The sequence below is a fragment of the Arvicanthis niloticus genome, chromosome X, assembly GCF_011762505.2.
Source record: "Arvicanthis niloticus isolate mArvNil1 chromosome X, mArvNil1.pat.X, whole genome shotgun sequence".
Lineage (NCBI taxonomy): Eukaryota > Metazoa > Chordata > Mammalia > Rodentia > Muridae > Arvicanthis > Arvicanthis niloticus.
The window spans coordinates 42,845,183-42,858,103 of NC_047679.1; the positions used below are offsets into that span (position 1 = coordinate 42,845,183).

Below are 12,921 nucleotides of genomic sequence, written 5' to 3' on the forward strand. Positions count from 1 at the left end.
ACACTCCAAAGATCAACATCACTACTAAGGAGAGAAAGGATACATTCCACAGCATCCTGAGGAAGGGATTGATGGGCCTCTGCTTCCTGATCCCCTGGGAAATCTATTATAGTACATTTTGATACTATGTCTTACTAGGTTCAGTCTAAATTGACACCTAAAAATATTTAATGCAGAAATTTGAATCCAGGGCCTTTATGTTATAACTATGCCCTCTGAATTATACAACCATTCTTAAATGTTCACTTCTTGAGATGTTTCCAGGCTCTTCTAGAGACAAAAATTTGATACTCATTGGTTTGGTTTGTACAGTTTGCGATTTTGATTAATTTCTAATGAGTATTCTCTGGAGTGTTCACTGAGGAACACAGACATTAATAACAAACTCAGAGTGACTAGTTGCTTCTAGATTTCTGACATTTGCTGATATTTTTAAACGTCAGGTTATTCTAAACATATCCAGGGTTTTGAACTATTTATTACAAATACACTTTATGTTATAAAAGTACAACTTCATCACTCCCAAAATCTACATCTCACAGTATGCCAAAATCACTATTTGTATTCATATGTTACAGAATTTAGTAATCCATTATCCATCTAATTTAGAAAAATTGAGAAATGCTTTTCCATTTACCCTGAGATCATCCTAGAAAGAATTAACATTCAGAGACCAGGATTTTCTGTTAATTTCATAATATGCAATACCTCTTGACTGCTAAGCACAATAAACAGACAAGATTGTTTCCTTTACTGAAGCCAGTCATTAGTGTTCATAAGTTTATACTTTTCTTGATTTTTTCATGAAGAATTTTTATACATTCTGCTCTCTATGTTATGGGGAATTTTATCTTTTGTCCATGTTCTGTTCTTTTCTATCCTCTATGGCTAAAGGAAAACCAACTAGCATATATGTTTTTCAAATAATCAAGACATTTGTTGATATTTGCCATACATCACCTTTCCTAGATTCCTATTTATATATGCTTCAGTTTGTTCATGTATCATTCTATCATTTAAGCAAAATCATAAAGAAGAATATCAATAAAGTTTCGAGTTTGATATTTAATTTAGAAATTTTAAGTCTTGAGAAATCTTAAATCCAATGTATATCTATTCAAATACAAGTATTCTGCCGTGCAAATCATAATGAACTAACATAAGGATAATTAAAAAAAAAAAACCCTAGTTTGGCTAACCTATTGGCTAAGCAATTGGCAAAATAGCAATGTTCACTATTATCTGGAATTGTATCTTGCTCTCTTGTATACAAAATAGGATTCTACATTACTCACATTACCTTATAATAGTAAATATTGATTGAGAAAATATGATAAATTAAGAGATTTGTTCAAATAGCTCCTAGAAGCCATATACGAATAGTATAAAGCCCATAGCCATAAGTGATTTGGTCACCAATATTATACTTTCTAAATATTTGCCATATTGTTCATTTTAATTTTGTTGCTAAAAGTGCATCCACCATGAATTAAGAATTTTCTAAAAGTAAAATGTTCTCTTTGTTTTAATCTTTTAACACCTGTCAATAAGATGGCTATAATAGAAAATGTATGTATGTTTTTTAAATATATAAGTAACACCCCAGATTCTTTAACTATAGAGGATTCAACTGATATTTTTAAATTAAACATTATATTCTGGGATTTGTGATTTAACATATAGTGTTAAAGTTTGACAATGCCAAATAATCCTGATGGGATTTTACAATTTTAGAAGTTATTTTTTCATATTTAAAAATCCTACTGATAGCTGGGCAGTGGTGGCCTAGGGAGACAGGCAGGAGTTATCACGAGTTCCAGTCAGCCAGGACAATACAGAGAAACTGTCTCAAATCTCTCCCCACCAACCCTCCAAAAAAGTGAAAATTAAAAAATAAAAATCTAACTGAGGTAGAAAAGAATGTGTGAAAATTCAATATTAATTTCTTTGAAATGTAACTTAAAAGTAACCTTACAGAGTGCTTTGAAACTTTACTTCAAATTTTCATGATTGATCTGTGCTGCATTGATGAAAAATGTTTCTTAAACAGCTGTCTGCCTATGGTAGGAATTTTGTATGAGCAGCAAATTCATGCTAAAGAGGTCCATGATTTCTTTCTTTTGATGGAATGATTTACCATCATTCCCTAACCCCACCCTCACCTCTGGTAAGGAAATAATAAGGTCATTTATCAACAACTAAAAAACAAAAAGTATGACCAAACACATTTTTGGGGGGAATGACTATGCATCAGAAGTGCAAAACAAGATGATTCAAGACCTTGGCCACTATAAAATATTTTCAGAGGGGACAATATTTTAAGATCATCATGTCAGTAGTACCTCGAAAGGAAAAGAATATACCCAAAAGAATGGGAGCCAGAAAAGGATTGACATGTTCTCATTCTTTTCATTTCTGTTTCCCAAAGGAAACATGGATTTTTACCTTGAAAAGATCATTCATGTGGTAATGATAAAGTGCTTGAATTAGTGATTCAAATCTCTCTAAATCCAACAGTGAAGTATAAAGCAGGAATGCAAATACACTTGGTTTCTCAAAAAGCCTTTTTTTTCTTTTTTTCCCCAACCAACTGGGGCATTTCTTAAGTCTCTCCTCACAACCACAGGAATTAGGCCTAAGAATTATTAGCTTAAACAACATACAAAGAAAGAGAAGGAAAAGTATAACAAGCGTTATTAAATTAACAAGCATACTTACATATGTTCCAACAACACATTATTTAATTTATTGTCATCTATGATAAGGTAGAAATCAGAAGAAACATTTGTAGCTTAATAAATAATTTAATTTCTTGAATTTCTATGTAACATATAAATTTATTTTTACAGGATATATAGAGAGCATACTCATAGAGAGCAACAGACTTATGAAACGACTATAAAACACAAATTATAAGTCGAGGTTAAAATTTCTCATTTGTACACTTGTATTTGTCTATTTTCCTATTGCTAGTCAAAGCAAAAACCAAATATATAATTGTAAGTATTCTAAGAAAAAAAAGGAGCGCCCCCATCACCTACTCATGAGTCACCTACATCCTAGATTGTACAAAGTCAAAAGAGGGTGAGCAAAACTCAAGAGAAGTACTATGTAAAATGCAATTGTATTGACTGTGAACAGATCTGAGCGTGTCAGAGTTTAAAATACAACTTGAACGCCAGCAGAGGAAAATGATTACATCCACTTTCCTATTTGGGTTCCCTCAAATTCTGAAGATGTAAAAGTAGTAATCAAATAGCAGATTATATGAACACATCTCCACTACTTTGATGGAAAGAGTACACTAAGGATTGTTGTTAACAGGAGCATATACTGCAAGCAGTATGGAAAACTGCCCATTATGCTAACATTAAGATTCCATCCTTCCAATTGACACTGACCTAAAACACATCTGATCTCCCCAAATTTAACCTCTCATTGACTAGTAAAGATAGATCCATATTACTTTGCCACATATTCATGCACTATGTAATAAGATCATTTCACATTAACTCTTTTTTAATGACACAGCATGCCTTTTGAAAGGTAACATTTAGATTATGAAGATTGAAATTTACAACATCGATATTACACTTAGTACTCTGAAGTTCATGGGCAGTTTTTTTTTTTTTCTTTTGAGTTCGTTTTTTTGGTAGTAGAGGGAACACAGCATAGTGAATTTTTTAGAGTGCTTCCTTGTATTAAAAAGAGAAAAATTTCAGATTGGTGAACACTGAGGGATATATCAATGAAAGCAGTAAATAGAAAAAAATAAAAGTAACTTTACTTACTTTAATGAAGGATTCAGAAGCATGAATTTGTCAGTGAATGCAGAGGCTATTAGAGAAAAAATTTACTAATGAACAGAAGGAATTTATATATATATATATTTATAAAACCATATATATTTTATAAATATATATATGCCTATCTTATCTGTAATCAAAAACCATTTTGTGTTCTGAGCCTGTAAATAAGATAAAATACTAAATGGAAAATCTAATTTGATCTCCCTTTTTTTCCTCAAGACATTTTCTATGGATGCAATCAAAATTTGACTATGATAAGGGCAAATTAAGATTAAAATTAACTCTCTTCCTCCTTCTCCTCTTCTTCCTCCTTCTCTTTTTGCTTTATTTAAGTAAGATTTTACAGCTCCTTCTGACCATAATTCATTCTCTTACCATAGAGCATAGGTTTTCACTCTACAATGAACCAAAAATAAAAAAAAAAAAAAACCCTGCAACTTTAAATTACCACCATCTCACTTTTCAAAATTCTATACATTTTTCCAAGGTCATATTGGAATTCATGAAAGCAGCAAAATTGTGATCACTGAAAGTGAAGCCCTTAACAAACTCTAAAAGTTTTCATAATAAAACTGGTCCTATTAGGAAAAACCACATCTAATTGTTCTTTCTTCTCTTTCTCTACTGTTTGATTTTTTTTTTTGGCAGACAATACAATTAAAAAACAAACAAAAAATAATGAAGTAAGTCATACTTGTAAAATTATGATTTTGTATATTCTCTTGTTTTAAATGAGTAGAAAAATGAGTAAACTAAACTAATAATAAGGGATAGATACCTCATTTATTTGGTTGAAAATTGCTTATAAGTAATTTAAATTTTAAAAAATTTAAAATTTTAAAGTTTTTTTTCACACCATTTCTATCATAAAGTCAGGTCATTTTGGATGAGGAGTTATCTTTGTCAAAAAACAAAACAATAGCCACCCTTAATTTTTTATAAATGAAGATAAAAAAAATCAAAGACACAACAATGTCTTCAAGATATGTGAGTTTATATTAATATTAGCATAAGACACTGTCATCTGAATCTAAATGTCTATGGCTTTCTTGGATGCTGGATATCTTGAGAGTCACACCCAGGAAAATATTTTTCTGTTTTTTATTATTTCCTTTTATTTATTTTATAGAGCCACCATATCCCTGAAACTCAAGTGTAAGGCCTATTAATAAGGATAATTGAAACTGTTGGCTACTTTCTTTGTTCAGAATGATCAGGTGAGAAAGATCCATGATAAGGCAAGAAATAATAACCTCTGCTTCCATTGACAAAACTTTCTTCTCTTATGACAAAGTCACATTGTGATTTGTTTTTAATAACCATGTATGTATGGTTGGAAAATTTTTCCACAATAGGGAATAGAAATCTGTAGTGTGATATCTAAGCTATTTAATATTTTGCCTCTATCTTTTATCAGCTATTGCAATGATGGGATGAATGGCCAAACATATTCATATCAGAGACAAAAAGACATTTTCCTCTTCTGTGTATGTGTATTCTCTTAATTCTATTCAGATATTTCACTTGTGTGATATTGATGTTCTCCTTAGAATGTCAGTAAGATTTCTTGTGGGACTAATGTATACACTGAAATTAATAAAGAAGAAATTGCTGGGTTTGGTGTATATGCCTAAAATTCTAGCAGTCAAGAGGCCGAGGCAGGAGGATTGAGAGGTTGAAGCCTCCCCAGCCTGAATCCAGTCTCAAAAACAAAATAAACAAAGCAACAAATTTTTTAAAAAGGAGAAAATAAACACAAGATTAAAAACTCCTTCTTTGAAAGGATACCATTTAGGGTACCATTCCAGAATCAGAAAATAGCTTATAATGTAAAAATTAATGTTTTCCTAGAAATAGTAATTTCAATTCACATAAATAGTATCTGAAAAGTTAATGACTATTCTAGGATAAACAAAGCATACTTAGAGTTTAGGAGTTGGCTCTTAGTTAATATTTCCTCTTGTTATAAAATATGTATTAACAATGAAATATGAAAGAAACCAGCATCTACATATTTAAGATTAAGTTGATAGAATCCAAATACATATGATAAGAGGAAAATAATAATCACAAAATGGTTGACTGAACAATCAGATACTTAGCTATAGAAATATAAGTTCAGATCTCATTACGTTTTAGATTTCATAGACTTTATCTAAACTTAGATCAGCTGGTAACACAACATACAAAGGTCTTCTCTGCCCATTGAAGACCAAAGGGATGGGATACAAATTAAATAATCAACGATTTGAGCACCAGAATAAAGACTAAGATGCTCAGAAGCAGCAAGTTGAGGTTACACTAAAGAACCAAATGGACTTTGAATCCATAATGTATCATTCAGAGCTCAGGCGGTGATTGATGAAAAACAGGCAATACCAAATATCACACGTGTCCAAGTCTGGAAGTCCATTCTTCCCCCCAGCTTGGCTAACACATTCACATTTTCAAATGTGTTTTTATAGCTAGAATAATCTTATCCCCCAGAACCCCAAATAAACAGAGAAGGATGAAACCTAAGCACTAGGAAAAATACATGTTTTTTTCTTCATTTTATTGAGTTCTTACAGAACTTCTGTTACACATAGAACACGTGAACCCATGAGTTCCCGTCTCTGGTTCTCATGTGGAGCTGATAGAGGATAGAAACTTGGGAGGAATGTTTCTAAAGCTATAGATAGCTTCCTTTGCATTTATGTCATTTTTTAAATATAACAAAGCATTGGAGAAAAAAAAAAAATGGTTCTTACGTTGTGAGAGTATCAAATATTACCCATCAATCCCTGAATCATGCTATTCAAAGTGCTTAAATCTACACTAAAAATAGAACAAAAAAATGTACTCCCAATGCAGCTAAATTAACACCTATGGATGCCTAAAATATGACTGTGGTCTGATTACTTCCTCTACATTTATTCCACACACCCATCGTGCACTTAAAAAATTAAAAATAAAAAACAAACAAAGAAATAATTCAGGCCATTGCCACATTTACACTCTTCTGAGTACTGGGGGAGTTTGGAATCCAGTCCAATGACAAGTGTCCATAGTACAAAGTAAACAATGGCCTTCTTCGTTTCTGAAAATAACCCAGTGTTGCAAAGCTGACCTTAAAGTTTTATGTGTCCTTGAAGCTTCAGTTCTGGTTTTTGAAAATGTGACACAGAACCAAGGGGAGCACAAGAATAAAGACATACTGTAGAGAAGACCCAGGCAAGTTGTCAGGGAAGTCAACATTTTTAAGCAAATAAAAATCAATGCATATCCCAAGGCTCCTTTGCCTTGTCACACAGACACTGAGACCTTTGCATTGTTACAAAATGTGTGTACTTGTCTCTCCTATGTTCATAGTTCTAGCTTGTTCTCCCCAGTGAACTCTATTGCAATTTTTACTTTTATGTCTATGTGGCCCACTCACACCTTAGCCTTGTGACCCAACCTCTAGAATTGTTTTCTCCTTATATGGTGTGGCAGGATTTAAGCGAACACAGAGTAGTCACTACATGAACCCACAGATGATGACTGAGCAGGAATTTCCCATGATGAATCACTAAAGTAAGTTCTGTAAAGCTTAAAGTCTATTATCAGTGGTTTTGTCACATTGATTTTTTTTTTAAGAAAACTAAAATCTACATAGGTAACATAGTCCTTTTAACAATTCTGCCTTCTGCAGGATCTTTCATGATTGATTTAGCATCACAGTTAACATGACAAAGAATTAGCTGTTTATGTGATTCATTTCCAACATAAAGCTAGATAGTAAGTGACAAATTTCCTGGGAGCATCAACTTTCTGTTTCGGAAAGATAGACACATAGTTAAAATTAAATTAATTTCTATACAAAATTAAGTATTTTAAGTATTTTCTGATCTAATTTAAAACTATTTTGTGTAAATAATGTTTATTTTGAAAGTAGTAGTTGGTGTTGTTATTCATACATTTGACCTCCTGAGATATTATTTAAACAACCTTGATATTAATAAATGCTGCTTATGTTCATAAACTGAAACCACTTAAGTTCTGAATGTAGCATTGAAAAGTAAATACAAGTCAGATAACATTTAAGTACAAGGGTACCACACAATAAGTTTCACAGATTTTTTTTTTCTGACTCTTTAGAAGATAACATTTTGTATAATACAAGGTAACAAAACATATTTGATGACACATCCTGTTCTTCCCTTTGGTTTGGAAGCTTTCAATGTAAATTTCATTTTTACTTGCCTTGATTCACCTATTTGAGTTAACTTGCCTGGTATTTGCACATAATCTCATTTGCAGAAAAATTAATTATAGAGGGAAAAGAGGAAGTAGATTATCAAACAAAAACAGCCACAAACACATTCATGCCTTTCCAGGAAGTGATCAAATATAGGGCTTTTTTTTTTTTTTGGTTTTATATTTTTGTGTGTTTTTTTCTTTGTTTTGTTTTGTTTTCCTGTTTTATATATTTATATTTATATTTATATTTATATATATATAAGGGTACATCAACTCATTTTTTAAAAACGGAAACAACACTCTCCCCATTTTCATGCCCTTGATCTTCATTCTGTAGTGAGCACTCTGTAGCGGTCACTGTTGAATGACTAGCACAACTTTGGGTCTAGAGTGTATTCTGAAGAGCAGTGAATTCAATGTTAAGACAGTTAGACCTACCCCTACCCCCTGCAGAGTTTACACTTCATGCTGCCATTAGAAGGGTAGAGGTGGGGAATGAGGTGGGGACATGGAAGAGATTTCAGGGCTCTGACTGGTAGGGCCCTCCTAGGAACAGATCTTCTTCTCTTTTCTCTCTCTTTGTTCCCAAACGGGCAATGCAAGGCTGGCGTTCAGTCGCACTGCTTTCTGAAGGCCCATATGGCCAAGCTGGTCCTAGGAAGAACCTGAGAGTCGATCCGGTGCTCCTTGTCCCATCAGATAGATTTGTCCAAGCACCCCAAGGAAATGTTAAAAGCAAAAGAAAATTTAAAAAGAAAATTAAAAACCCATTCTAAAACTAAAATTAGTGAAGCAAAAAGGGAGGGGAAGTTTCTATCTATACATCAGTCTCTTCTTTAAAAAAAAATGTAAATTTACAAATTCAATGACATATAAAACAAAGTCAAAAAAAAAAGGTAATGGTAAGAGACATGGTAAAACATGAAGACACTGATGCTACAAAGAAATTCCAAAAAATATATGTACAAGACCCTGTTTTTCCTCGTGTTCTAGAGATTGTAATGCATGTTTTTAACAGCAGCAGTCGAGGATTGAGTTCCAGGCACTGGACTGCAGATTCCTTTCAAACTCCCAGGAATGGGATGTCCTTTGCTTTTCTGTCACCAAATCACACTGGATATACTGGTCTCCCTTGGCAACAACGGCAGGATGGCACTGTTTGTGTGGGCTTCATCTGGATTCGGCTCCCTGCTCGACTTTGTCTGTGGCCGCTGCCCATTGATGAGTGTCATAGGGATGTTACAGTAGGTATGCTGATTTCCTATGGAGGTAAGTGGCAGGGTGCCCGTAGGAGGTACGTCATACTCATAGCTTCGATAGTAGTGTTTCTGACGCATTTGTGAATGGTAGGTGTTGTGAAAGGTAGAACGGAGATCTGGATGGGCAGTGGCTAGAGCTGTGGAGGTGGCAGCAGCCATTGAAATGGCCGAGACAGTCTGCAGCTCCCCGAAAGGCCCCTGCTCACTGACATCTAAAGCCTGCTCATGTGTAATGGGTTCTATCCTCTTAAAAGGCATTTCGTACTGTAAACGTTTCCAGAACTTCGAGTTCAACTTGTTGCATTTTGGTCCATGCCATTTAATAACCGTCAGGAGCTTGATGGTATGCTTGAGGGCCTCCACCTCCTGGTAGTTCATAATTCCTCGGAGTTCGCTGCATTCGATCAGTATCACTTTGATTTCTCCAGTCACAAGCATGTTTCGAAGTCTCGTTTCCAGTTCAAAGATGCTCCAGCCCCTTCGAACTACATAATTTGGGGTCATGACAATAATCAGCCGCTTACTTTGATCTACGCATCTAGCCACATCTTCAATGTATGCTATAAAGACAAAAAAAGATGGATCGAGATAAGTGAACTGATAAGAGCTCCAAAAGTTTCTGTTCTTTTCTATCACGTAGTAGTTAAGAATTGATTGTTGGTTAACATATTGTGAAGATGAAACAATGAATTAGCACTTTGGTGGAGTTTTTGGCCTCCATTCTAGAAATACCAGAGATATTTTTTCCAGATGGAAATAACTCATTTGATTTAAATAAATATTAAGGATCATAAAATACAATGATTTTTAGAATATAGAAATATAGAAAAATAAAGCATCTTCTGGCATATAAAATTTAAATTTCATCAAAAAATGTTTCTCGAGAAACTAAAATGATATGTATGTGACTACACAGGCATACCAATTTGTAGCAAACACATATATACAGACAAATGAAATATACAAGAGAAAACTTTAACTTACTTCCAGTTGGGATCAAATCTCTATCTGGTATAAACAACTTATATCCATAATGCTTTTCAAGCATATCAGGGAGGATTTCAAGGGCAAAACGTTCTTCTTCCCCAGTCTCTTGATTCCACTGGTCAGGATCCACTTTGGTGTATGACAAATAGGCATCATAATCTTTGTTATCTGTCAAAAAATTGCAAAGTAAGTTCTAGAATGAAAGCAATAAAAGATGAACAATATTAACTTTTATTGAAAAACTATTTCAAACATTCTAATCCAAAAGGAAGGCTGAATTAATTTTTATCATGTGTTCAACAGTACCAACAATTCTGCCAGTAACTTGGAGGTACAAAGTGATTCTTCTGTTGTGAAGAAAATAGTAGGAAAAAATTCAATGGCAAGAGTCATGAAGGAGTAAGGGCCTGTAGCTTAATGCCAGCACTCATAAACTGGGGGCATCACCACCAGGTTCAACTCCTGTCATTATCAAAAACCAAACAAAAACAAATATAAGAAAATTCCAATTTTCATAATTTTTAAACCCAGATAATAGGAAGTCTTTAGACATGTTTAGAAAAAGCTACATGTTCAGATAATAGTATGTTATTAATGCATATACTGCATTTAACAACCTAGTCCATGGCTATTTTTAAAGAGAGCTATGATCACTTAATTTCAACTTTGATTTATAAAATGATTAAAAGTGTAGAAAATGAGTAAACATAGGACAGGGCTTAAGAGAGCCTGTTTCTTATTCTGTGGTTCCAGTCACCAACTACAATTCTGCCCACTACAGAGATGAAAAACAGCTGATAGGAATTCTAATATTCATCATAATCTCAAGTATAGTCATTAAATTACTCTTTGCATGGTTTTCATGGGATTCTGGCTATCATGTATCACCAATAAAATATAAACAAAGTAAGAAACTCAACATTTAATCAGTAAAAGATCAGATTCAACAGGTTCTCCTTTTTATTGTGAATGAAGTAGTTATTGTATTTACTGTTTCATAAAATTACTTTTTACAGTAAAAAGAGAGTTTATATTCTATAAAGTTAAGAAATAAATATATTGGACTGGAGAGCTGGGCTCAGAGATTAAGGACATTGACTGCTCTTCCAGAGGTCTTGAGTTCAATTCTCAGCAACTACATGGTGGCTCTCGACCACCCATAATGGGATCTGATGCCTTCTTCTGGTGTGCCTGAAGACCAGAAGTGGCAGTGTATTCACATACATAAAATAAATTAAATCTTTGAAAAAAAGAAATAAAAATATTAACTTAAAATATTATTAAGAAGTTTTGCAGTGCCCAGCTCCAATTAGTAAATCTACAACATAATCTGTATACCCAAGGCAAGGCTCAGGGAACATTACAGAAAAGGGTACTGAAGGACTCTAAGAGGTCAGAAGACAAGGATACCTGATACAAGATTGTTTCCAGTAGTCATTAACTGAGATGTTTTACCCATGAATTCTCAACAATAAGTTTGCCTAAACAAGACTTACATAGTGACTTGAAAAACAAACAAAACAGGACGGTGCTGATCGGAGAATTTCACAAGACTGAACCCTTACATGAAGACTATAGGGAATCAATGGCTGCTAAGAGAAGGATGATATGTTTTTTTCTAGAGATGAGGCCAATAATAGGTTATGCAATCCCAAGTGGTCAATTTTAAATGCATGTATATATGATCAACAGTAAATTAATTCAATTGTGTGTGTGTGTGTGTGTGTGTGTGTGTGTCTGTATGTGTGTGTAAATAATAAAGAACAAAGCCTTGAATTTAAGGAGGGGAGCCATGAAATCATTTGGAAGGTGGAAAGGGAGAGGTGGAAATAATGCTAATAAATTACTCCTGCAACGATTCAAAAAGAAAATAAAATACAATATATTGGATGCAATGATGTGTCTCTACAGTCTAAGCTATTTGGATGGCTGAAGAAGATCATTCTAGGTCAAGAGTTCAAAACCAACCTAAACATAATGGGACAGTGAGTACTGTCTCAAGAAACAAAACCAATTCAAACTGAACCAAAGAGCCAACATTAAATATCATTAATATCATTCTCTCTTCATGAGAGAAAGAAAAACTGAAAACATATCAGAAATAAACCTGACAAATAAATGCATCCTTCTCTTTAACACATAAGAAGCTGAGAAACTCATGGATTGTGGTTTTAGAAAGCACATCTTTGACCCCTCTCTTTTCTAGATGAACATAGTATATTGAATCTGTCTATGAAAGAGGTATACTGGCAAGAAAAATGGTTTGCTATTGAGAGCTAGATCTTTAATATCTATTGAGTAGTTGTCAGATGTGGTTGGCAGCTGCCTTTTTTTATTACTTCCAAATATTTACAAGTAACATAAATGAAAGTGATAGAGCCCATTATTCACAAAATGGGTTACTAAAATAAAACTAGGAGAGTCAAAGATATAAGTTTAGCAATAAGATAACTTAGAAAACTGATAATTAGAAGTTGTCACTGATATAATTTGGGCCACATTTCTTTCTTAGGTCTCAGGAAATGTTTTATATTTCTACACAACCACAGATTTCTAAGATGTACATGTTCATGTTAAAAATATTGTAGAGCTTTATAAATAATAAAGGAATGCATACACATTAAAGTTATAGACTTATAATCTTA

General features: G+C 33.4%; 1 protein-coding gene across 1 annotated transcript in view; it reads right to left on the minus strand.

Annotated features, from left to right (window-relative positions):
- Positions 1-202: 202 nt before the first annotated feature.
- Il1rapl1 (interleukin 1 receptor accessory protein like 1) overlaps positions 203-12,921 on the minus strand; it is a 1,244,239-nt gene continuing 1,231,520 nt past the window's right edge. The window contains exons 10-11 of the mRNA XM_034486438.2: positions 10,274-10,444; positions 203-9,849 (exon numbers count right to left, since the gene is read on the minus strand). Of these exons, the coding sequence (XP_034342329.1) occupies positions 9,131-9,849; positions 10,274-10,444 (890 nt within the window). The 3' untranslated portion in view covers positions 203-9,130. The remainder of the gene's footprint in view (positions 9,850-10,273; positions 10,445-12,921) is intronic.